Genomic DNA, 27,337 nt, shown 5'->3' on the forward strand with positions numbered 1-27,337 from the left:
TATATAACGGTTGGTTATATTCTGCACATTTCTCTATCACTTGATTGATAGTGTGCATATGGTCTATTGTTGAGTAGCCTTTACGGAATCCTGCCTGGTCCTTTGGTTGACAGAAGTCTAAGGTGTTCCTGATTCTATTTGCGATTACCTTAGTAAATACTTTGTAGGCAACGGACAGTAAGCTGATCGGTCTATAATTTTTCAAGTCTTTGGCGTCCCCTTTCTTATGGATTAGGATTATGTTAGCGTTCTTCCAAGATTCCGGTACGCTCGAGGTTATGAGGCATTGCGTATACAGGGTGGCCAGTTTCTCTAGAACAATCTGACCACCATCCTTCAACAAATCTGCTGTTACCTGATCCTCCCCAGCTGCCTTCCCCCTTTGCATAACTCCTAAGGCTTTCTTTACTTCTTCTGGCGTTACCTGTGGGATTTCGAATTCCTCTAGGCTATTCTCTCTTCCACTATCGTCGTGGGTGCCACTGGTACTGTATAAATCTCTATAGAACTCCTCAGCCACTTGAACTATCTCATCCATATTAGTAGCGATATTGCCGGCTTTGTCTCTTAACGCACACATCTTATTCTTGCCTATTCCTAGTTTCTTCTTCACTGTTTTTAGGCTTCCTCCATTCCTGAGAGCCTGTTCAATTCTATCCATATTATAGTTCCTGATGTCCGCTGTCTTACGCTTGTTGATTAACTTAGAAAGTTCTGCCAGTTCTATTCTAGCTGTAGGGTTAGAGGCTTTCATACATTGGCGTTTCTTGATCAGATCTTTCGTCTCCTGCGATAGCTTACTGGTTTCCTGTCTAACGGAGTTACCACCGACTTCTATTGCGCACTCCTTAATGGTTCCCATGAGATAGTCGTTCATTGCTTCAACACTAAGGTCCTCTTCCTGAGTTAAAGCCGAATACCTGTTCTGTAGCTTGATCCGGAATTCCTCTAGTTTCCCTCTTACTGCTAACTCATTGATTGGCTTCTTGTGTACCAGTTTCTTCCGTTCCCTCCTCAAGTCTAGGCTAATTCGAGTTCTTACCATCCTATGGTCACTGCAGCGTACCTTGCCGAGTACGTCTACATCTTGTATGATGCCAGGGTTCGCGCAGAGTATGAAGTCGATTTCATTTCTAGTCTCACCATTCGGGCTCCTCCACGTCCACTTTCGACTAACCCGCTTACGGAAAAAGGTGTTCATTATCCGCATATTATTCTGTTCTGCAAACTCTACTAATAATTCTCCTCTGCTATTCCTAGAGCCTATGCCATATTCCCCCACTGACTTGTCTCCAGCCTGCTTCTTGCCTACCCTGGCATTGAAGTCGCCCATCAGTATAGTGTATTTTGTTTTGACTTTACCCATCGCCGATTCCACGTCTTCATAAAAGCTTTCGACTTCCTGGTCATCATGACTGCATGTAGGGGCATAGACTTGTACCACCTTCAATTTGTACTTCTTATTAAGTTTCACAACAAGACCTGCCACCCTCTCGTTAATGCTATAGAATTCCTGTATGTTACCAGCTATTTCCTTATTAATCAGGAATCCGACTCCTAGTTCTCGTCTCTCCGCTAAGCCCCGGTAACACAGTACATGCCCGCTTTTTAGCACTGTATATGCTTCTTTTGTCCTCCTAACCTCACTGAGCCCTATTATATCCCATTTACTACCCTCTAATTCCTCCAATAACACTGCTAGACTCGCCTCACTAGATAGCGTTCTAACGTTAAACGTTGCCAGGTTCAGATTCCAATGGCGGCCTGTCCGGAGCCAGGTATTCTTAGCACCCTCTGCAGCGTTACAGATCTGACCGCCGCCGTGGTCAGTTGCTTCGCGGCTGCTGGGGACTGAGGGCCGGGGTTTGATTGTTGTATTCATATAGGAGGTTGTGGCCAAGTACTGCACCAGGGTGGCCAATCCTGCTCTGGTGAGAGAGTGCGTTACCGGTTCTGGTCACCGGGATCAGGCCGCACTCCAGGCCTGTTTGTGCAATTTTCTCAACACACGGTTTTTTTTTTTGTATTTCCCGGTGGAGAATTGCACGGCACCGGGATTTGAATCACGGTCCTCTTGCACTGGAGACGGATACTCTACCGTCCCCGCAGGAGTTAAATTAAAAATTGAATTATGGTGTTTTGCGTGACAAAACCACTTTCTGATTATGCACGCCGTAGTGGAGGACTCCGAAAATTTCGACCACCTGGGGTTCTTTAACGTGCACCTAATTCTAAGTACACGGGTGTTTTCGCATTTCGCCCCCATCGAAATGCAGCCGCCGTGGCCGGGGTCCGATCCCGCGACCTCGTGCTCAGCAGTCTAACACCATGACCACTGAGCAACCACGGCGGGTCCCGCAGGAGTTGTACGCCTCATTTAACCTACAGTGGTGCCCTATTTTATCAGTCAAGGTGGACCAATCTGAGCAAGCGCTACATAAATGAACGAGCCAAAGAACATGACCTAAATCTAATGAAAGATGGCGTGGCACATTTACCAGCGCACTGCAACGCCTACATGTGTTAACCACATTTTCAAGAGGTAAAAATTTGCAGTAGAAGCAGAAATCAGGCGGCATGTGAACTAATGGTAGCTTATTATATAAAAAAGAAAGATTCAAGCTGTATTAGCGATTTGTCTGTTATGCTTTAAAATCAGAGACAAGACTGATCGACTGCTGGATATCATAGGCTTGTGAACAGCCTACGCATGCATAAATATGTATATTGTGGGGATGCGTGACTCTCGCGCGTCCCCTGATATGTTTTTCCCGCATGGCGCGTCTCCTGTAATCCGGCTTCGCCGCGTGGCCTGCGTGATGCCCGTGGCGGTCGATGTGGTTGGGGCGCAGTGCGAGAGATGGCGCGAGTGTTGTGTTGCTAACGCCGCCTCACGGCAGGGTTACTTGGGGGCGCAGGGCAGGACGGGCTGGCTCTTTCCCGGCGGGTCGGCGAACAGCGTGGACATCCCGCGCGCCGCCGACCCATGGCTTCCGCGAGACCGTCTCGCGTGGCCGCCTTGGAATGCGCCACCGTTTGCTTGACAGTACGCGCGAACGACCAGGCGTTGGGATCCAGCATGGGGCGAACATATTCGCTCGCTTTGCGGTCGCGGTGAGTCGGACTTCTAGATTTGTCGTGCGCCTATCGGCATCTTTTGTGGATAGCAACTCGGCTAGCAGGCATTGATCTATGAAAAGTGCAATAAATGCCCTTGTGATTGTTTGCACTACTGTGTTGTCGTTCCTTTGTCCCAATAGCATGGGTGTGAGAGACCCCACATCTGGCTGGACTCTAGGGGCATCGGACGATAGTTTTAACAGTTTTGCATCGTTCGAGACCTTTGTTTGAACCGAAGCGTAGGCTTAGCGTGAATTTTGATCCCTAGCGTCGGCGGCGTGCTTTCTTGAGCGAGGTGATGGTGGCTGTAGTGTGTTTGAACATGTCAACATGCTAAGCCTTTTCGCAAGTTTTTTTTTAATGACATTCGTCAGTACGAGAGCTACGTGGTCTGCATCCTGGGAGAGCGAGGCTGAGCGCCCGCGGAGCAGTGGCAAGCCTGAAGCGAGTGAGTACGGAAGCCTCGTGGGTGGTCCGAATTTTTTTATGTGAATAGCTTCTTCTATCTCTTTGACTCGGACGAAGTCGCGGCTCTGGGAGCCGGGTGGCCACGGGCCACGGGTGCCACTATGGGCTGACTGGTATTGCAGCCTGGCACCGGGCGCTCCGACACCGTCTAGGACGGTGGGCGCCGTCAACTCGGATGCTGTGTGCACCGAGCGGAGTAGGACCACCTCACAGAGCTGACGTCTCCTCGCGGCTGCCTGTTTTGCGCTCATTTTGGGTGTTGTTTTTGGATGCCAGTTGTTGTCAGGGTAGAGACGCTTTAGGCCTAAGGCTTTACGAAGCTGCCTGTCGCACGTGGAGGGACACAACCTGGTCGACCGTGGCGTTGAGGTGTTGCTTTCCTCATTCTATTTAGCCTCGCACGAATTGAAATTACTCATTCGACTCAAGGAAGCGAGCTTCGTTCACGTGAACTTAGCATCTGAGTAGCTGCCCGATCTTTGTTAGCCGAATTGAACACCGTACCACGTGGGCGATGCGCATGCATAATTCCTCTCCCTTGCACTACTTTAGTGTTTGCCGAGTGTGTTGAATGTACGCAGCGTGATTGGAGTCACCCCTGGCTTGCTGTCACCTGCACATCGTCTGCGCTGCTGCCCCGGACTACGATCGAGCCACCCCGGGCGATGGTGATGCTGTGGCCAGTTCGGCGCAGCGACTTCGGCGGCCTCCTGTATCCAGCTCACAACCCTCGGCGGCGGAAAAAAGAGCCGGCGGTCACCGACAGCTACTGCGGCTCTCGCCAGCAGGGCGCGTCGGCGCGAGCGATGCTTGCTCGTTCCGACTACTGCGTCGCCGCTTCCGGAGTCCTGGCCTGGAATCGTGCCGTCGAGTCTGCAAAGCTGCTGCCGTGACCGGCGGACGCCAGCAATGTACCCAAGGACAGTCGGCTCGCATGTTATGGACAGCGTGTGGACATTTCCTCGGCGCGGCCACTGTTTAATGTTCTACCTTGTTCGCGAAGCACAGTTTGATGTGCTCAGTTAGACCGTGTCACATGTCTCGCCGGAATACGTAGTGATTTAAGGTTGGGGGGATGTGGGGATGCGCGACTCTCGCGCATCCCCTGATATGTTTTTCTCGCATGGCGCGTCTCCTGTAATCCGGCTTCGCCGCGTGGCCTGCGTGATGCCCGTGGCGGTCGATGTGGTTGGGGTGCAGTGCGAGAGATGGCGCGAGTGTTGCGTTGCTAACGCCGCCTCACGGCAGGGTTACTTGGGGGCGCAGGGGAGGACGGGCTGGCTCTTTCCCGGCGGGTCGGCGAACAGCGTGGACATCCCGCGCGCCGCCGACCCATGGCTTCCGCGAGACCGTCTCGCGTGGCCGCCTTGGAATGCGCCACCGTTTGCGTGACAGTACGCGCGAACGACCAGGCGTTGGGATCCAGCATGGGGCGAACATATTCGCTCGCTTTGCGGTCGCGGTGAATCGGACTTCTAGATTTGTCGCGCGCCCATCGGCATGTTTTGTGGATAGCAACTCGGCTAGCAGGCATTGATCTATGAAAGGTGCAATAAATGCCCTTGTGATTGTTTGCACTACTGTGTTGTCGTTCCTTTGTCCCAAGAGCATGGTTGTGAGAGACCCTACAATATATATTCCTGGATCAGAACCCAAAATGAATCGGTTGGAAGTGGTGCACATGCTGTCGTCTTTGTTCTGAGGTGGTGATGGAGCTGCTCAACAAGGCCATTGGCTTGTTGGTGATATTGTTACGGGGAGAAAAGACACTTGACAATATATTTACAAGACATATACAACGGGCAGAAGACAGGCATACAAAATGGAGCTTGTGCGCACAAATATTGGGGATCGTCATCTTAATCAGTCCTCTCATCACCGTTCGCTCCTGCAGCACCTCGTAGCATGACCCTCGGCGGCAAAGGCGCTGTCCCGGCACTTGGTAGGTTTGAGTGATATTGCTTCAGTCGAGCGACCCGAACGCTATTAGAGGAGGATCGCGGTGTGGAGGTATCGAGAGGTTGTAACTCATTGGTCGCGCCTGTCACTTGACGCAAGATGCGATATGAGCCTCAGCAGGGTGAAATCAGCTTCTCACAAAGACCACCTCGCAGTGCTGGTTTCCAAAGAAGCACGATGTCACCAGGGTTAAAGTGAGCATCGCAGTGACGAGCGTCATATATGCGTCGTTGCTTTTCTTGGGAAGTGGTCAGATGCAGGCATGCAATCTCACGTGCCTCTGTAGCTCTAGATATGGCATTGATTATCTTGATGGTTTATTGTACTCACACACCCCCAAAATGTTATCTGGACTTTTAAGAAGTGGCTGAGTGTGACCAGATGATAAAGCTTTCAAAAGTGTCGCAGTGAGAAACTTTCTACCTATACCACATTATTATATCAGCAGCCTTACTTGACAGCTTTTTCATTAATCCCCCTTTCATGTACACACAAGCTCTCGGTGTACCACAAGCAAGTGGCAAACATGCGCAGCTACATTAGTTACAAGCTGAGAATTCAGTTGAAAACAAACCTTAAAGGAATCCTGAAATGATTTTTTACAAACATACAGAGTTGTTATGGTAGGTCCTTCTGATGATTAAGTGACACATTTAAGGACTCCACATGAAGTGCATAATGTACACTCAAACCTCATTATAACGAAATGGGAATATAATAACATAACGGATATAATGAAGTAAATAAAGTTCCCCTTGAAATCTTAATAGAGGTCCGTGTATTTAACACCCTTGTTTTAACACACTGAAATTGTCCTGCATTGAATATAACGAACTAGATTCGACCCCAAAACCAAAAAATGGATGCAGTTCCACTCAACGTGAGAGGTGTCAGAAGTGCGGAGCAGTGATTCGCCAGTGTTTCCCTTGCGTTATTATTGTGAGTGCCTTGTGTTTATCTTCTGTTTATTTGTATTTTGCTTTTCTATTTATGTGTTTTTATTCTTATAATTTTTCTGTGTTTAGCTTTTCTTTTTCTGTGTTTTGCTTTTCTTCTTCTTGTGTTTAATGTGTGGGCTTGACTGAAAAGATCGCTTTCTTTATTTTTTTAAGGCCCCTGTGCAAGGAAGAAGTGGTCGATTCATTGCTGCACGCACTTCCGGGTACGTGCAACCAAGTCCACCTGTATTTCTACCAGTTTTGTGTTGTCTCTGTATGCCGATGCAAGGATTGCAAAGGCTCCAGTCAGATCCGCATGTAAAGGCTCCGGAGCATACAGCACATCATTATCATCCATGTTAATGTCGCAGTTTGACGGTGGGAGAACTTGCTCAATTGTTTCACCATCAATCAGTTCGGTACACGACAACACCACACTGTCATCGTCTGCAATGTCTTCAAATGTAACAGTGGCAGGAATCGGCACACCGCAGCCTAACAGGCCACCAATGATGTCCACATTTGAGCTCGTTGTGATAGGCAGCTGTTCAAGCTTTTCAGTTACGTAGCCGGGCGCAGTCGGACTGCAAGGGCACCGTTGGTGTCATTTGACGCAGACTGTCGATAACTTCACAAGACTTCTTGGAGCAAGCAGAGTGCTTTCTGGAACGCACACTAAACAAACAAAAAGCACAGACTGGCAGGATGCTGTCCGGAAGGCAAATTCAACAAACAAGAGTGGGCCGTGTGCAATGGTGGTAAAATGCGTAATGCGATGATCGTAATTTCGATACGACCTTACAATTCAGGCAAATCCTCCAAGATAGACATTTACAGCTAAATCTCTGAGGCGCAGTGCTGCGACTAAGGCAAGACTTCAGGGATTATTATTTGGTGGGTAATCTCTAAGGCCATCCTTGATGTCTTGTGTATCTCTGAGGCCATACTAGATGTCTCTTCGAGGTTGCCAGAGGAGATAATGGCGGCAGATTCGGCGTACGCTACAGCCACTGACGGAGTCTGGATAATCAAGTGTAGTGCTGGCGGCTGTCCAATATCGGTCATCCTTACACATTAAGTCTATGGGGTCATTGGCAGTGCCACGAAGCTGTCCGAATTACTGAGCATGTTAGGATTATCAGTGTCCGATTTATCGGTCAGCGACTGTACATTGAAACCTTGTTACTATGAACACCACTTTAATCAACTTTTCAGATTATCTAACTTTTCAGAAATCGCCACCTAACTTCTTATGGTTTCAATACAAAATATTTCAGTACTACGAACTTCAGAATACCGAACTTTTCAGAATAACAAATGTTATTCAGTTTCCTTGTCACGTTAATTTTTGGGGGTTTAAAGGGCGACCCCCTATGTAACAAACTACTGCTATAATGACCACTTTTCATGGAACTATGATTCTAAATAGGTTCAACAAGACATATGACACAGCAGCAAGCAAGCATTTGTGATGCGCGCGCACACACACACACACACACACACAAACAAACCTTTTCCTTGGAGAACAGTAGATCCAAGGTAGCATCAGCTGTGGTGCTGAGGCGCAGATCAAATGACTGTGCACGCCGCCTCTCACCCACTTGAGGCTGAGGCGTGGGCTTTAAAGGCTGGTAGTCTTGTGGGAAGAAGAACTGCATCAGCTTGTCCCTCTGACGGTCTGCCCATGGGCCATAGCTGAAACTGGTGCCTCGTCCACACTTGGCATCCAGGCCCCATGTTGGAGCACTGCGCCGTTCCACCAGGTCGCCATTAGCTAGCTGCACCACTTCCTGCTCAGCTGGAACCAATCCTGGAGAAGCACAGGATGCAGTCACTACACCTCGTGCCACATTTCCAAGAAATGGAAGGCGCCAGAAAACCCATTTCTTAAATTGCCATCCCACAATTTCAACTAGGCGATCAGAATACTGCCCAGCAATGCTGCATCTTTATAGAATAAGTTTTATGAGTCTGTATGCAGAGATTTTCACCTATACTAAGGAGAGGCCCTTGGCAACATGCACTAATATTGGAAGTTGAGACACTTGGCAAGTAGATTTGGCTGTTTCTGAAGGTCTCGTATGGAGGGCTCATCTGGCAATTGTCTTTGGATTGCATTTCAGATTCCTTGATCGAAACTTGGGCAAGGCAAGATGGCACTATGCTCTTGCTTACATATACAGCCGAACCAGACTGCAGTCGAACCCAGCTATATCGAACTCACAAAAAAACGCCTATCAGTTCGATATTGACGCGTGTATTCTATGCAGACGACAACGAAGATACGGACATTAACGGACTTCATCTAGTGGGGCAGTGAGATTTGGCAAGGACGAAGAAGACGTGTCTCTGGCCTGTTTGTTTTTGAACAAGTTGTCCTGCGGTTCTTGAAGAATGTCTCCCTGTCTACTTGTCTACTGTCCGCATTGTACTGCAATACTGGTGGAGGTGCTGGGTACTGACCGTGCCTGATGCTCCGGAGTCCTGGGAGTCATTCATCTAGCCCGGACACGTTATCATCAGTTACAACATCCCGTGCATCGCTTTAATCGTCGACTGCTAGGCCTTGCCCCAGAGTTGTCCCCTCTTGACCAACCTCTCTCTAGGAGCTCCACACATGTCGCAATGGCCGAAACCAGCCCACCGCAAGCACCCCAAAGCAGCCGGTTTTCCAGTCCACAGCAAGTAGCCATTCTTCATCCTCTGGTTCCTGATTGCTGTTGCGGTGCAGTCTTCAAAGACATTGAAGACTAGCGTGACAAGTATGAATGTGTCGTACAGATTAATCAGTGGACTGAGCAGCAAAAGCTCTCCCACATCTATTTCACCCTCGACGACAGTGGCCGAACTTGGCACGAGAACCACAAAGCTAGCCTAACAACATGGAATGACTTTCGACAGAAAATCACGGATACTTTTGCGAGTGCCGACCGACGCGACCGCGCCCAGCAGATGATGGACCTACGGGTACAACAACCTAATGAGTCGGTCACAATGTTCGCCGAGGACATGGCCCGCCTCTTTCGTAAAGCCGACCCGAACATGACTGAAGAAAGAAAGTTGCGCTACCTCATGCGAGGTGTAAAAGAGCAGTTGTTCACGGGGCTTGTGCGGAATCCACCAGGCACCGTCGCTGACTTTATCAAAGAGGCTACAGCTATTGAGCGGGCCCTTCATCAGATATGCAGGCAGTACGATCGACTGTCCACGAGCGCCACAATCAATACCGCCGCAGTGACTGGCGAGTATCAGAACCCCTTAAGGGAATTGATCAGAGAACTTGTCAGAGAGGAAATTCAAAAGATTCGGACACCAACAGTGGATAGACCTATAGCGTCATTCGCCGAAGTGGTGCTTGACAAATTCAGGCAAGCGTTACCGGCAGCCGATCTTCAAGATCACCAGCGTCCCATGACTTGCGCAGCCACTGTCCGATGTCCACCACCCGTTACAACCACACTGCCATACCACCAGGCTCCGACAGTCACTCCTTGGTCACCACAGAAAGAGGAGGCTTCAAGGCACGCACCCATTACGCAGCTACAGTCATACCACCAGCCGCCGTTCAGAGCGCCTTGGTCAACGCCGCAACATGACACCACAGGACAGCCGCAATTTCGGAGAACCGACAGATGACGCACCGTCGATAGGCGCCCACTTTGTTTTCACTGCGGAGGCGCCGGCCACATTTCGCGTCATTGCTGGCATCACGACACATCATTTCGACCTTTTTATACGTGGTCCTAGGTCGACGTGCATATGATGACTCCATGCTACGTCGCAACGAAACTGCTTTTCAGGGACCTCCAACAGTGCACCCGAATGATGAATCCGTGCTGCATGTTCAGTCCGATTTTGGCCATCGGTCGCGCTCTCCAACCCCTCCACGTGAGATGCCTTCCCCTACTGGACATACTTTTGCTGACCTCTGAGGGCGAAGGTCGCCCAGCCCTAGCTGGGGAAACTGAAGGCAGCGACCTCTGGGATTAAGGTTGCAGGCCCACCGCGAGACAATAAAAAGCCCCCAACACTCACGCCGCAGAATGACGTGAAGCCGATAAACCCTGACACCGAAGAAATTGTGAGTGCTGACATTGATGTTTTGATGGACGGACAGCCGGTGACAGCATTAGTCGGCACTGGTGCCGACTTCTCTATAAAGAGTCAGAAACTCGTCCTCCGCCTCAAGAAAGCAAAGACGCCATGGACGGGACCTCACATAAGGACGGCAGGCGGGCAATTACTGATGCCTACTAGAAGATGTACTGCTAGAATTAGCATCCGGGATTCTTCTTTCGTAGGATTCTTCTTTCTTGATAACGCAAGACGTATCAAGATATTTCAAGACGAATCAACATAACAATATTTCGTTATGTTGATGATTACCTGATTTTCTGCTATAGGAAAGAATTTGATTCCGCTGCTATCTCAGTAAGTGAGCAATTTAAACTTTATGGAGGAGGATTAAAGTTTACCAAGGAATTTCTTCAAAGACGCGTAATTCAGTTTCTAGACATTTCCTTGGTCTTCGAATAAAATCATGATTGTTGGCAGTACTCCCCAAGATCTTCGAGGCCGTTGTTAAACTTTCAATCCAAGCATTCCAAAGTAGTAAAATACGGAATTGCCATGTCGTGCCTTAAGTCTTCTCTCACCAGATCCTGCATGCACAATATGAGCGCCAGTTTTAATGCACAAGTCTAGCACCTATTAGAAGCAGATTATACTAGCATAGCAGTGGATACTGTGGTTAACGCCTAAAGTCGGTTTCGAGGGGGACGGACGTGATTACAGAAAGCAGTAATAGCACAAATAGAGTAGTGGCTATTCTGTACATTCATTCAGTATCACACAGGCTTAAAAAAGTTGCAAGTAGATATGATATTAATGTTGCTTTCACTGCTCCCAATAAGCTCAGCACTGGATTAAGGAGGGGGCTAAGGGGGCTGCAGCCCAGGGCGTCACCTCGGACAGTAGGAGAAGGGGGCCCATTTATTCTAACCTGCTTAGTATATGGAACCATGGGCAACGGAACTTCGAGCGACATGTATGAAGCAAGAAAACCAGAACGAGCAGACGGGGCCCCTCGCCTAATGTAACAGCATGCGTTTAGCCTGATCATTTGGGGAGAGCTTGTCGAGCTGCAAAAAACGGGAATCCCCCGCCACCCCGGCGGGGCCCTCTTTCTTACAAAGCGAGGTGCGTTTGCTTGGAAGAGTTTTCGTGGTTTCATGTCAGTCCGTCTGTCCAGTGCTGTCTGGAGAGGAGGGGCAAGCGAGAAACGCCTAAAACATGTAATGTGGAATGAGGACCTAAGTCTCCCTTGCCCCTCGTCACCACCACACCACCCTCCACCTCTCAAATAGTTCCGCCGCTGTCCTTCTCATAGAAAGGATGTGCTGCAGTACTCAACAGTGCCTCCCATTCGACTTTTCTTTACCGTGATGGCAATTTGGGTTGGGCAGGATGAGTCCAATAGCAGATGATGATGAGTCTGATGGCAGAGTCTAGGCAGGGAAGGAAAGATGACATCACACGTGCTTTTGTCCGCGTGCCGTGGGGCATAGAATGTTTACTGTTCGGGCTAGGATTGTGCAAGAGTGAAGGGGAAGTTGGAGAGCTGGACACAAAGGCCTGTCTCCAGGGCCCATTCCTGCCTAGTGGCTGGGCACCCTCGCGCGCGCTTGACGTAAAAAGTGGGTCAGACTGGCCGCTGCACTTTCCAGAAAGAAGTAGAAAAAGATGACTCAGAGGCGACGGAGGCCGTGTAACTTTGCCCACGCTAGGAGTCGCCCTCTCCGCTTCGTTCTCACGCTCGGTGTCGACGGGGTGAAAGAAAAATCGAGAGCCTCCCAGAACAGACAATTGCTCCTAGCAAATAGGAAGACAAGACCGGAAAGGAAGAGAGTGAGTTTGTACGGAGGAGGAGGGAATTTGTACAGGGAACTCTATGCGTATGTGAACGTCTGCTTTGGTGCTAGTAACAGACAGACGCGGCACGTGTCTATAAAAGGAGGTTGATCGCGGGCTGCGATTCAGCCCCAAGCCGCCGGTTAAGCTTGCATAAGCGCGCCCACTGAGGAGTTCCCGGGGGACGCACCACTCTCGGCCAGCCACGGACCAACCAGGCAGCGTGCGCCACTCATTGGGATGGCCTCCATTGGACACTTGCGGTCACATCAGACTGACGAAGTGCCCAGTGAACAATTAGCATCCATTCATGCGAAAATGCTCGGTCGGAAGCATCAAAGTGGTGTGTCTGAACGAAACGCAAAATTAGAAAGAGAAGAGCGTGAAAAGAAGCTACTAAAGATGACAAAGTACCAACTGAATGCAGCTTTTGCGGAGCAGTATGATCACTCTACCCAGAGTCCGTGTCAAACTCCCAATAGTACCAATTGTGCTTCTGTGGAGGACTTGCCAACTCCATCACCACAGTTTCCTGGCAAGAAGCAAGGTTTGACTCATCTTCTTGGTTGCCTGGATTCTGTGAAAACGATGCCAACTTTGGTCGTCCATATTTCTGAGCAACTGACGCCAACCGAGCCATGTCCTGTTCCTGATTCAGCAATGTCTATGCTACTCAGCCAGGCTCCTGCCAAAGAACTCCATGTGTCCGGTCCGCCATGCCCGATTTCTACTACTGCTGGTCAACAGGTGCTGAACCTCCCTGATGAGCCTCCTTCTACTGACAAGCGCCAGGAAACAACACTCCAAGAACTGACTCACTTCTTTCCTGTTAGTTTGGCTTCAAATAATCATGTTCCCACCCACAATGTGTGCCTTGAGAGGACGAATGAGACGGCTTCCCGTTGTGGCAACAGAAAAGTACAGACACCGAGCAGCAAGAGGTACGTTGCGAGATTCTCCGAAGTGACCCTACTAAGAGGCCGGACGTTATTACTGACAGCTTTCGGAGTGTATGCCTTGAGACAGGGCCATTGTATTTTCAAAATTGTGCAGAAAATTTTTTGTCTTCCGAAAGGCAATACAAAACTCAGAAACGCTATATGTCACCTCATCTTTTCGTGCGAAAGGCTGTAAAGGGGGAGGCGTATGAGCGACACTGGTTAATGTACTCGGAGTCCAAAGGTTCCGTTTACTGTTTGATGTGCAAACTATCTTCGATTTCAAGCAGTCCCGGTGCTTTCACCACGCACGGCTTTTGTGATTGGAAAAGAGCAGAAAAAAAGGTTTGCGCACATGAAAATAGCGTCGAGCACCGGAACTACGTTGCAGCATGCCTCGCCCGCTCTAACTTGAGCAGCACAATTGACAAGGAGCTGGTTAAGCATCTTGTCACTGAGACCGCTTACTGGACAGAGGTGTTGGAAGTGCGTAGTCATTGTAGTTAAGCTTCTAGCTGAGCGCAACCTAGCATTTAGGGACAATGAGGAGATTTTTGGTTCGCCGAGAAATGGCAATTATATGGGAGTGCTTGAGGCCATTTGCCAAGTTTTATCCCTTTCTAGAGGAGCACATCAAACGCTATGGGAACAAAAGAAAAAGTCACCCATCGTATCTGTCAAAAACCATTTGTGATGAATTTATCGAGCATATGGCAAAGGCTGTCAAGGAACGTCTCGTTGATGAAGTGAAACGCGCAAAATACTTCTCTTTAATTGTTGATTCGACTGCAGACCTTACTCACGTTGATCAGCTATCAGTTGTTTTATGATACTATTTAAATGGGAAAGTGTACGAATGCTTTCTTGGATTTGTTCCAATTTAATCACATACCGGCTTGTATATTTTTGATACCGTGATGTCCCTCTTGACGACCAATAGCATCTCAATTGATGATTGTAGGGGCCAAGCTTATCATAACGCGAGTAATATGTCAGGAAAATACAAAGGACTGCAAGCTCAAATCAAACACCTGAACAAATTGGCAGTCTACGTCTCGTGTGCTCGTCATTCACTGAACTTAGTTGGCGCGTGTAGCGTTGACAGTTGCCTTGAGGCAGTCAAATTTTTCACTGTAATTCAGAGACTGTATGTGTTCTTTGTTGCCTCACCTAAGCGATGGAGGTATCTTTTGGACAGCATGGGCGAAACTGGCCAGCAGCCATAGAGTTTCTCACTATAACACCTAGAGGGAAATCTGGCGCCACTGTCTATGGGAGTTTTTTAAGGGGGCACCGTGCCGTCATGGGAATGACGGTATATGTGCCTGGGAGGCTCGTGTTGGCTGGTGTTGTAAGAGGCTTCATCTAAAACGTGGATATGGCTACACAAATAACACGTTCTCAAAGTAAAATCTTCATAAAATGTTTTTATTCACGCATATTACATCTTTACTCACCTACAATGCAACACCAAGCGAGGAAAAGCAAGAACAGACGACCAACTGTTTCAAAGCGAGTGCGAACCTTGTCGTTTGTCCTCCAACTTTAGCGGCCCGCTGATACTTTTTACGTAACATATAGTCGTACACGCAATAACGAGTTCTCATAGTTAAACAAAACATATTTTCGCGTAATAATAAAGCTAATACAGCTTTTCACATGCTGTTTTAGTAGAAAATGAATCATTGTGACAGACGGAACGGTACTTGCCAAGCGCGTCTTCAGAGTGTCCTGTCTCTCCGAGAACGATGCCAATCCGAAGTCACAATATACCGACATTCCCATGCATACCACAGCGCAGCAGAGCCAGATTTCCCTCTAGGTAATGTAGTGAGAAACTCTATGCCAGCAGCTTGCTTTGAAAAGTCTCTCTGAGACCAGGTGGTCAAGACACACTGAATCATGCAAGGCGATGCTGAAAAATTTCAATGCAGTCTTGTGTTGCCTTGAAGCTATATCAAAGAACGAGGAAGAAAACGGTGACACTAGGAATGAAGCGCACTCTCTCCAAGAAAATGACAAAACTAGAGACTGCATTCATGGCGATTTTCTGGAGTGAAATCTTGGAGCGCTTTGACAAAACGAGCGAAGCACTTCAGAAACCAGGCCTAGACATTTCAACTGCTGTAGACCTGCTGAGCTCTCTAGCAGGCTTTGTTAATTCTTTGCGACCTCTCTTTGATACCTTCGAAGAGAGAGCACGCACGCTAAGTACCAATCAATGTTATCAGGATGAGGGCAAACGCATTGTTTTGAGTAAGCACCCGGACGGAAAAGGCGATAGTGCGCTACAAGGTAGAAAAAAGTTTATCGTAGAGACCTACAATATTGTATTTGACAGTCTAGGCTCTGCTTTGCGAGTGCGAGAGGCTGCCTATACGGAACTCTACAAAAGGTTCGGATTCTTAAAATTGCTGACAGAAGTTGGGAGCGAGGCCTCTCTGGCACAGCAGACTGAGAAGTTGGTGAAAACCTACAAAAATGATTTGGAGCCAGGATTCTCCACTGAAATAATTCAGTTTGCGAACTTTCTGCACAACTCTGTGTGCCAAGACACGAGTCCCCTGGGAATAATGAAGTTGCTGCGCGAACGAAAGCTTATTGATGTGTTGCCGAACCTTTCTATTGCTTTGCGAATGTACTTGCACATACCCGTGGCAAACTGTGACACTGAACGATCGCTTTCCAAGTTGTTGCTGATAAAAAATCGCCTTCGTTCGAGCCTCCTTGACAACAAGGTGAACTCGTTTGCTATCATGTCCATTGAAAGTGACCTCCTCCGCGATCTATCCTTCGAACAGACTATATCTAATTTCGCCAAAGCAAAGGCGCTAAAGATGACATTTTAAAAGAGGACTGTTTGCGCTATACATGAATAGTTCCAATAAGTTCGTTGTGTCACCTCCCAGCCTCCACGTTGCCAATAAAACGCTGTAATTCAAGATATGCAAATCTTCGTTGTTCGTCTCGTTTGTTCTTCTTGCGATATTTAGCGTGCTTATAAAGAACTGTATATTTTTTGTTTTTGATAGCGCCACGTTTACTTGGTGTTATCCTTGCTTGTCTTACTTTTAACGAAAATATTTTCAAATAATGTTTTGTAATTACAGTTGGTAATTTTCACCTGTATTCTAGTGCATTTTTATTATGTTTGTATTGCCTTAAGTATTGTATATATCTATTGAATATTTATAGAGTAACATGTGTAACAATTACTGCAGTCTGATGCTTGAATTTTAATAAAGAATGTTTTGGATACAACCATGCGTCTCCTCACGGGATTAAACTTAGTGATGCAAACAAATCCTAGCTTTAGACAGATCGACATCTCAGCTGTGTTGTCTTTTCTACATTCTTGTTCATCTTGAGCGCCCTAAACTTTTCCTTAAAGCCTAGCTTTTGCTGAAAACAGAATGCAGGTTAATCACAAAGTGAACAAATGTGTTTGTTTACAACAGCACGTATTTTAAGCAAGTTTTGTTGTTTTCCTTATAATAATAACAATAATAATAATCCCATTGATCGCACTTCATTCTATTTAATTTGGTGGAATTAAAATGAAACATGGCATATTTCCAGTAGCGTAGCAGGCGAGAGGGGGGGGTCAGTATAGGGAAAGGGGGTCTGCATGCGCATTACCCAGGGCCCCCATTTTTCTTAATCCGGCCCTGAATAAGCTAGGTAAGATATGCGCTGCCATGCAGAGGAAAAAGGAGCAGGTAAAAGGCAAAAAAAGAACAGATATTTGTCCGGTGAAGAACAATGAGAATAACAGTTTTACTGATTGTCGTATGGGTGTGGTTTATAACATTCCCTTTAGCTGTGGCCAGTTCTACGTAGGGCAAATGGGGCGCTGTATCTATCAGAGGCTCATGGAACATAAAAGGTCGTTAATCAGTGGATCACCTTCTAATCTTTTCCTACACTGCCAAGGTTGTAACTGCACAACAGAGTTAGATGAATGCGTGACATTGTACAGGCATAAGAATGAAGATACATGTCATATGGTAGAGGCATGGCATATCTATAATGGTGGAAGTGCATGCGTGAGTCAGCCTTTGATTACTTTACATGAGGAAGAGATTAAGGGGTGACGTGGCTTTGAAAAATCAACATCCTTATTTCTTCATGAATTTTGAAGAAAATTGGCACAAATGTTTAGAATGTCTCCCTGATGCTTCCATAAAAGTTTCAGAGCGATATCTTGAGAACATTTTATTCAATTTTATTGAGCAGAATTTTTCTCCCTCTAACTTTCTGGAGAGCCTGGGGAACTTAAAAAACGTGATAGAAGGCTGGTTAAGTATTGACTGCATAGCTAAATGCGTGCTGAAGGTCGTGACATTCTTGAATTCTTTTTTCGCAAAACAAATTTTTTGGAGTGCCATATTTTATGCTACCTTCGCATCAAGCACACTTTCGGAGTAGACGAATAGCTATTTAGTAAACTTACAACGGGCGAAGATAAGATAGCAAGAATGTCACGAGCTGCACTGCAGCCCAAGGAAGATGACAAAAAAACGGAGTCAAAATATGTTAAACGGTAACAAAGAAATCAGCTCCAGAAACCGAGCAGAAAGGCAGAAAAACAGTTTTGAGAAAACGGCTCTCAAAGTTTCATCTTCTCCTCAGTTCTCTAAAAGGCACCAAATTTGTAGTCTTTGGGGTGTTTTGTGATGTGGGGCTTCTTGTACATGTGGCCTCTGGCCTGTTTGGATCGCACCGCTGGTACGATCTGTTGGGAACTCGGCGCTGACGCCCGTGGTTGTACCTGGGTCGCAAGCCCCAAGGGTAGCGTTGGCCTGGCGGCCTGGGGTACAACTGGAAGCATCCGAAGGTCCCGGCAAAGCATGAGTCGACTGGTAACAACAAAACAACTTGTTTATTTTAACATCGCAAAGAGTTGGCGGTCAGGTTGACCGAAGTAGAGAGACGGGAGAGCACTTTACTCAACAGAAGAAATCGGAGCCCTCCTTTTGGCGTCCGGGGCAGCTGTTTTTATACTCTCGCAGTTGAGGGCAAGAAGGAACCCCTCAAAAGACGAGCACGTGAATGTACAATGGGCTAATGGTGACGCACACTGTCGTAGCGCTGCCGTAGCACCATGTCGAGCACGATCTCGTAGCACCCTGTTGTAGCGATGCCGCAGCACCATGTCGAGCACGATCTCGTAGCACCCTGTTGTAGCGATGCCGTAGCACCATGTCGAGCACGATCTCGTAGCACCCTGTTGTAGCGCTGCCGGTCGGGCACAATGACTGTAATGAGAGGATGATCCCTGCTTTCGCAGCGCCTGGTTCCGGCACAATGACTGGAATGCGAGGGTGATCCTTTGCGGTCGCATCGCCGCAGTCGCGCCTGGAAACACCTGCCGATGAGCGTTGCGGCGACGACGATCGGGCCAAAATGTCTGCCGCCCCGCCGCAGTCGCGCCGGCAAAACCACGTGTCGCAGGCGAAACGCAACAGACCGCCCCGCCGGGGGAAGGAGATCCCGATGGACAGGGGACTGCATCCGCTGTCCGGAGGGATGTCGCTCGATGATGCTCATAACCGAAGTCGGGCGTCCGTCGACGTTTCTTGAGCGCAGCGCACAGAGAAGGCCTCGTTCTCTAGTTCAGGTTCGCACGGGACACTGCAAAGTGACTTCGGGAGAGTTCACATTTTTGTTCTCGTTCCTGGCAAGCGTTAGAACTACGCTGAAACTCAACCGCTCAGTCAGCAAGCACGGCACAACCCTCACTAAGCCCTGCCAGGCTCTTCCCCCTTTTTATACCACTGCCTAGTTCCTTACAGTAGTCTAGCATCACTCAGAACGCGTCCACAAATTGAAAAATTGCACTAGAAAGCATATCATCACTTTGAAACACTAAACAAAAGCAATATGTTAAAAAAAAAATCCTGCCTCAGGAAGAAAAACATTAGTAACAAACAATTTTGAGGCTGATTCCTACGTTAGGGGCTTCGACTTAAGCCATCGGCGTTACCGTTGAGACTCCCCTTTTTGTAACGCACCTCAAAGGAATATTGTTGTAAAGCGAGGCTCCAGCGCAGGAGGCGGCCATTTTTGGGAGAGATGGTCTGCAGCCATTGGAGAGGGCAGTGATCCGTCTCAATGATAAACCTCGAGCCGGCTAGATAGCATGACAATTTCTGAACGGCCCACACGAGACACGCACACTCTTTCTCGGTGGCGCTATACGCCTGCTCACGACTGGACAGCTTACGACTAGCATACAGGACGGGGTGTTCTACTTCTCCATTTTCCCGTTGGCACAGTACAACGCCCATGCCTCGCTCACTAGCATCGCACTGAACAATGAACCCTGTTGTATAGTCTGGCGATCGTAGCACAGGCTGGCTTGTTAGGGCACTCTTTAGGGCGCTAAAAGCTCTTTCCTTTGTCTCGTCCCAGACGACTGTTTGAGGCTCTGTCTTTCTTAGAGCATCCGTCAGGGGAGCCGCGATATCAGAGTACCTAGGGATGTACCTCTGATAGTAGCCGGCGACACCTAAGAACGACCGAATATCGGTCTTGGTGCGCGGTTGCGGAAAGTCTCGCACAGCGGCCACTTTTATTTCAGAGGGGCGGCGACGACCCTGACCAATCACGTGACCGAGGTAGACAACCTCGGCCTGTGCTAACTGGCACTTAGGAGCCTTGACTGTCAAGCCCGCTTCGCGCAGGCGGGTTAGCACTGCCCGCAAGTGTGCCATATGCTCAGACCAGGATGCGGAGAATATCGCTACGTCGTCTAGATACGGTAAAGCGAATTCTTGCTGTCCCCGCAACACTTTATCCATGAGACTTGAAAAACAGTATGGCGCGTTCTTCAAACCAAAACTCAACACTTTAGGACGGAATGTTCCCATTGGTGAAATGAACGCCGCATACCTACTAGCCTCTTCTGTAAGTGGAACCTGCCAATAACCCCTGACAAGATCTAGGGTGGAAATAAACTGAGCGCTACTAACTTTCTCAAGGCGCTCCTCGATGTTAGGGATCGGATAAATTTGATCCTTAGTGATGGAATTAAGCCTGCGGTAGTCGACGCAAGGACGAGGTTCCTTGCCCGGTACCTCAACTAAAATCAAAGGGGAGGTATAATCACTCTCACCTGCCTCAATAACACCGAGCTGTAGCATTTTCTTTACCTCAGCCTCCATAATATCGCTCTGGCGGGGTGACACCCGATACGCCTTGGATCGTACTGGCTCTGTGGAGGTAAGTTCTATATCATGAGTAAGTACAGAAGTCCTACCAGGCCTCTCAGAGAACAGACCTTGAAACTCTTGTAATAGCTGGTGTAGTTCGGTTTTCTGCTCAGGCGACAGCGGTGCTTTACTGATAAGGTCACTAATGACTTGACCGGTGTCTTCCCTGTTCGTCACTGAGCCTAGTCCCGGAAGCTCGACCGGAAGCTCTTCAGGAACGTTTACCATCATGCACACCACTGCTTCCCTTTGTCTATAAGGTTTGAGCAGATTACAGTGGTAAACTTGCTGTGCTTTCCGCTTTCCTGGCAGACTTACCACGTAGTTAACGTCCGACAGTTTCTGAACAATTCGTGCTGGGCCCTCCCACTGCACGTCTAGTTTGTTGTTTAGCGATGTGCGCAATATCATGACCTCATCGCCAACCTCAAAACGACGGGCCCTGGCTGTCCGATCATAATAAACCTTGGCCCTCTGCTGGGCCTTTGTCATTGCTTCACCTGACAACTCCTGTGCCCTTCTTAAGCGTTCGAGGAGCTTAAGTACGTACTCCACCACGACTGGGTCGTCGCCCCTACCTTCCCATGATTCTCAAAGCATGCGAAGCGGAGACCGAAGCGAGCGACCGTACACCAGCTCAGCTGGCGAAAACCCCGTAGCCGCATGCGGCGCGGTCCTTAAAGCAAACATCACCCCAGGCAGACACAGCTCCCAGTCAGTTCGATGTTCAAAACACAACGCTCTCAACACGCGCTTCATGACGGAGTGGAGCTTCTCAACGGAATTCGACTGTGGGTGGTACACTGAGCTGTGTAACAGCTTTACCCCACACCTTTCGAGAAAAAGTTGTCGTCAAAGCGCTAGTAAACACTGTGCCCTGATCTGATTGGATTTCCGCAGGGAAACCAACTCGCGCAAATATGGACAGTAGTGCATTAACTATCTCAACTGAGCTGAGTTCTTTAAGCGGCACTGCTTCAGGGAACTTTGTCGCTGGGCAGATCACAGTCAAAATGTGTCTGTACCCCGTGGCTGTTACCGGCAGAGGTCCCACAGTATCAATAACGAGCCGTCTAAAAGGCTCCGTAATGATAGGTACCAATTTCAACGGCGCCCTCGATTTGTCCCCTGGTTTGCCCACCCGCTGACAAGTGTCACATGTCCTCACGAAATGGTCTGCGTCCCGAAAACACCCTGGCCAATAGTACTCTTGCAAGAGACGGTCCTTAGTTTTCTTAACTCCTAGGTGTCCGGACCACGAACCCCCATGCGACAAGCGCAACAGATCCTGACGATAGCATTGAGGAACGATCAGCTGATCGAACTCCACTCCTCTGCGGTCTAGATACTTCCGGTACAGCACTCCACCTCTTTCCACAAAACGCGCAGTTTTCCTGGCGATACCTTCTTTGACATTGCAGCGCACGTTTTCCAGGCTGCCATCCTTTTTTTGCTCGGCTATCAAAGCCGTCCGGCTGACTTTTAGCAACCTATCAAGTCCGTCTGACGTAGGCGCGATGAGCAAATCAGTAGATAGCTCTTCTAACTTTCCCGCGTCGGGCGTTTCCTCTCCAGTATCTGGCGCCTTTAACGTTACAGACTCAAGTTTATTCAGTTCGGGCGTGCTCGGAATATCAGCTTGCTGCGCCTCTGACCCTTTTTCGTTGTTTGATAACGTCGGCCCCGCAACTACCGCCTTTGCAGCGAGCTCCCGAACCTTCGATCTGGTTAAGGCCTGAACACTAGCTTCACCAAACAAAAGCCCCTTCTCGCGCAGGAGGTGATCGGACCTGTTTGAAAATAGGTACGGGTACTGGGGTGGCAGCATAGATGACACTGCCGCCTCCGTCTCAAGCGCTCCGAAAGGTCCTTCAATAAGCACCTTTGCTACTGGCAGACACACGCTATGAGCTTCCACGGCTTGCTTGATCCATGCGCACTCGCCCGTGAACATATGGGGTTCTACATAAGACGGGTGAACTACATCCATCGTAGCTGCGGAATCGCGAAGCACTCGGCACTCTTTCCCGTTCACGAGGAGGTCTCGCATGTAAGGCTCGAGAAGCTTCATGTTCTCGTCAGTGCTGCCTATTGAAAAAAACACAACTTTTGGTGTTGTTTCCGGACACTGCGCCGAAAAGTGACCCGGCTTCTGGCACGTATAACAAACGCGCGCTTGCCTCATCTCGAACCGCTTTCTGCGTTCGGCTTCGGCTGCTGCCGTCTCCTTAGGTTCGGTCGCACTGCTTCCACTCGCATCCGCACTACGCGTGTTCCCCTTTGCTCTCATGGGTGTGAACTTCGGCCTCTCAAACTTCGAGCCAAATTCACCCTTTTGACCGTCCTTAGCTCCGCGAGCCCGACGCGTCACAAACTCCTCGGCTAGCTCAGCGGCTTTAGCCACCGTACAAACGTCTGGCCTATCCAAGACCCAGTATCGCACGTTCTCCAGTAACCGACTATAAAACTGTTCTAGCCCGAAACACTGCAGAACTTTATCGTGGTCACCAAACGCTTTCTCTTCTTTGAGCCACTCCTGCATGTTCGACATAAGCCTATACGCAAACTCTGTATATGACTCACTTCTGCCTTTCTCATTTTCCCGAAACTTCCGACGGAACGCCTCCGCAGACAGCCGGTACTTTTTTAGCAGACTCGATTTTACTTTGTCGAAATCCTCTGCTTCCTCTCTATCCAAGCGAGCGACTACGTCGGCCGCCTCGCCGGGTAACAAAGTGAGCAAGCGCTGTGGCCACGTTTCCCGAGAGAACCCCTGCTTCTCGCACGTTCGCTCAAAGTTAACCAGGAACAAACCAATGTCCTCTCCAAGCTTAAACGGCCGCATCAGGTCAGTCATTTTGAACAATACTCGTTCTCCTGCACCGTGTGCCTGACTTCCATTACGAGCGCGTTCCATCTCTATCTCGAGACGCTTCATTTCCAAAGCGTGTTGACGGTCACGCTCTTCTTTTTTCTCTTGTTGCTCTCGCTCTTTCTGTTCTTTAAGTTCGCGCTCCTGTCTTTTTGCAGTCTCCCTCTCCTCAATGGTCTCAAGGCATTCCGACAGCTCGTCATCCTCAGCTTCTAACTCAAGAATAGCCCTTAGCAGTTCAGGTTTTCTTAGTTTGTCTGAGACATCCAGACCCAACTCTCTTACAAGCTCCAACAATTTCGGTTTGCGCAACGACTTCAAATCCATGGCTGCTCTGAATGCTGCTTTCTCTACTGCCTAATATTGTCTTGCCGCACTCTAACCCGGCAGCAACGACAACCACAATTACCAGCTCTGTTTCTGACACTAACAAAAGCCTGGCAAAGCTCAGAAGAAGAAAGTCCCGCACTCACCAAACCTCGCAGGCAGGAATTCCGCGCAGTCGTTCCGCTGCAGGCAACCAGTCGTCACACAGGGCTCGTTGCACTGCTCCCGGATCGTCGTTGAGCTGCTCAGCATACAGTCAACTGCATCTCTTCGCTGCTGGCCTCCGTTGTCGCGATCTCACCGCTGACAGACAGTTGTTTGAAGTCGGAGGCGATCTCACCGCTGCCAACCAGATGTTTGGATCGCACCGCTGGTACGATCTGTTGGGAACTCGGCGCTGACGCCCGTGGTTGTACCTGGGTCGCAAGCCCCAAGGGTAGCGTTGGCCTGGCGGCCTGGGGTACAACTGGAAGCATCCGAAGGTCCCGGCAAAGCATGAGTCGACTGGTAACAACAAAACAACTTGTTTATTTTAACATCGCAAAGAGTTGGCGGTCAGGTTGACCGAAGTAGAGAGACGGGAGAGCACTTTACTCAACAGAAGAAATCGGAGCCCTCCTTTTGGCGTCCGGGGCAGCTGTTTTTATACTCTCGCAGTTGAGGGCAAGAAGGAACCCCTCAAAAGACGAGCACGTGAATGTACAATGGGCTAATGGTGACGCACACTGTCGTAGCGCTGCCGTAGCACCATGTCGAGCACGATCTCGTAGCACCCTGTTGTAGCGATGCCGTAGCACCATGTCGAGCACGATCTCGTAGCACCCTGTTGTAGCGATGCCGTAGCACCATGTCGAGCACGATCTCGTAGCACCCTGTTGTAGCGCTGCCGGTCGGGCACAATGACTGTAATGAGAGGATGATCCCTGCTTTCGCAGCGCCTGGTTCCGGCACAATGACTGGAATGCGAGGGTGATCCTTTGCGGTCGCATCGCCGCAGTCGCGCCTGGAAACACCTGCCGATGAGCGTTGCGGCGACGACGATCGGGCCAAAATGTCTGCCGCCCCGCCGCAGTCGCGCCGGCAAAACCACGTGTCGCAGGCGAAACGCAACAGGCCTGGTGCGCTTCCCCCCCACCCTTTTCTTTTTATAGGGCATTCTTTGTTGCTGCTGCTCTACAAAGAGCATGGTGCCTAAGTTTCAAACCAAGTGATGTGCAGAACTCTGTGTGGGCATGAATATAGTTCCAGTGTGCGTTAAGGCAGCCTGTACCCGCAGGCTGCCTGATTGATAGCAATGTCCAGTACAATCAGTGAGGCATTTTTTTTTCTTTTGGTAGAATTGACCATGTTACTGAATGAAGGCTCAGAGTGTCAGCAGCCTCCCAAGACATCTTTACTTGACAATGACTGTACAACTTAGGATCAGAGAGCCAGTGATAGATATGCAGCTGCTAGGTGCTTTTCAGAATTGCACTTTTGTATGATGCCTCGATCACTTCTGCAGCCAGATGTCTGTGCCAGCCCAAGGGGCCTAGTGAACATAGCTCATGATGAGGTTCTCTTTATGAAGAGGTGGTATGATAGATATTGTTACGAGCTATCGCGACAATATGATAATAGAGTGAATGAAAAATATGCTTGGTTGCGGGTCCGAGGTGCCGATGTGCGAAACGCCTAGCCACAGATACAAGGCGCCGTCGCGCGATGTGCTTAGTCACGCAGTTCGAGGTGCCGACGCGTGAAATACCTAGCCGCGCAGTCCGAGGTGCCGACGTGCGAAATGCCTAGTCGTGGGCTCGATGAATCGACCCTCCATGCGCTTATTCACGCAGTCCGAGGTGCTGACGAGCGAAATGCTTAGGTGACGGTCCGAGAAGTCCACACGCGATGTGCATGATCGCAGAGTCGGAGACTCCCTATGCGCAAAAGGCTTAGCCGCATATCCGAGGATTCCGCGCGTGAATCTTAGTCGCGAAGCCCGCACCGTCGATGCTCAGAATGCTTAGCCGCGAGTCTGGAATGTCCACAAGCATAGGGATTGGCCACGGTACTGCGATGTCCGCGTAGTGCCCGTTTTGACACGTCGAGATTACGGCGAGTGTAGATGTCCAGACCATATTTCTCTATGTCCGGGCTTGCGAGGTGCAAAGAGCCAAGCAGATGACGCAAGCGCCGGACCAATGGCGAATCACGCAGGAGTCACGTGGCGGGCGCGGCCAATTGCAGACTCTGGCACAACCTTCAGTCATTTGCTTTTTGTGTGCTTGTTTCTGTGTGGAGGAGATAGCTGAAGCAGCAAATTTGAAGATGGAGACATGCGCTTTCCAACGAGACTAAGATGGCGGCGCTTGGTCACACCATTACGGAGATATTGTGCCTTGGAAAACGCTGTTCTTTCTTGATTTCCGCGAGATTTTTCGGCACCTTGGCTGATAAAACGAATTTTTTAGAGCACTTCTAAGTGGTTTACAGTGATGATATTTGGGTATCAAATAGAAAAAGGGTTATAGAAACTGAAAATGTGATTTTCAAAAAATCGACTTTTTGGTAATTTTTCGCCATGCCAAAGCCACATCCCCCCTTAAGTGCCTTAACAGTTATGTAGACCGGCACATGTACCCGACTGACACGTGGCGACACCATTCCAGAGCTTGCGCAGATGAGTATTCTGTCTTCTTTCTTTTTGTTCGCCTCAGTTCTCCCTTCAGTTGATAGTCGGCGTTCGTGTTGTCCACTTCTCTACTCTTGTGTCCTGTCTGCACGCCTCGCCTCTTTTTTGCATAATGAATCCTTACCAACTAGCTCAGCTTTCTGTCATTCTAATGGTTTAGTCTATTGCTTATCGCAGCAACACAATTCCTTTCATCTAGCAGAAGACAACGTCATCATCCCACCTCGATCATGTACCCTTGTTTCGGTAGCATGTGACGCACCATTTCATTGCAAGGGAGTAGCCGACCAAATAACCACGCTGTTGCTTACTCACGGTATCTCGGTCACACAAGGAATTGTAAATGTCACCGACGGGCGCATGAACCTGTTACTAACCAAATTTAGCACAGAGCGACGGTACCTTCCAAAGGGCATGGCTGTGGCTTATTTTGATGGGATTGCGGATGTTCACGGCTGCTGTTCACTACTCGAAAAAGCGCCTACGCAGGACCCAGCTTCTGCACTTGACGTCAGCACTGCTCTGTCGCAGCACGAATGAGAGCAGATTCTCACGCTATTGTCGAAGCTCAATGACTGCTTTGCGTCGACGTCCAGCGTCGGATGGACGCCTCTAACGAAGCATCGGATAATTACTGATACAGCAAGACCAATTCACCAAAATCCTCATTGTGTGGCTCCCAGAGAATGTGAAGCCATACTGTTAACAAGTGACAAAAATGCTGGACGACGTCGTGATCCAGCCATCAACGAGTCCCTGGGCATCTACATTGCTTACATTGCCGACATCGTACCGAGCACAAGTGTGGGCACAATGAGGAAAGCAACGACGGTCCTTTGTCCACGTCCTCCGAGGTGATTGGTGCACTCGCACTAGTCCGGTGCTTCTGCGCGAATGTGGAAGGTTGCGGCCACAGTTGC

At 49.1% G+C, this 27,337-nt stretch overlaps 1 protein-coding gene across 5 annotated transcripts in view; it reads right to left on the reverse strand.

Annotated features, from left to right (window-relative positions):
• The window catches only part of tweek (transmembrane protein KIAA1109 homolog tweek), a 703,556-nt gene that overhangs the window by 619,940 nt on the left and 56,279 nt on the right, over positions 1–27,337 (reverse strand). For all 5 annotated transcript variants that reach the window (XM_075687924.1, XM_075687922.1, XM_075687923.1 and 2 more), the window contains exon 7: positions 7,997–8,295. In XM_075687924.1, coding sequence (XP_075544039.1) covers positions 7,997–8,295 — 299 coding nt within the window. The remainder of the gene's footprint in view (positions 1–7,996; positions 8,296–27,337) is intronic.

Source organism: Dermacentor variabilis, chromosome 4 (assembly GCF_050947875.1).
Source record: "Dermacentor variabilis isolate Ectoservices chromosome 4, ASM5094787v1, whole genome shotgun sequence".
In the NCBI taxonomy this organism is placed as follows: Eukaryota; Metazoa; Arthropoda; class Arachnida; order Ixodida; family Ixodidae; genus Dermacentor; species Dermacentor variabilis.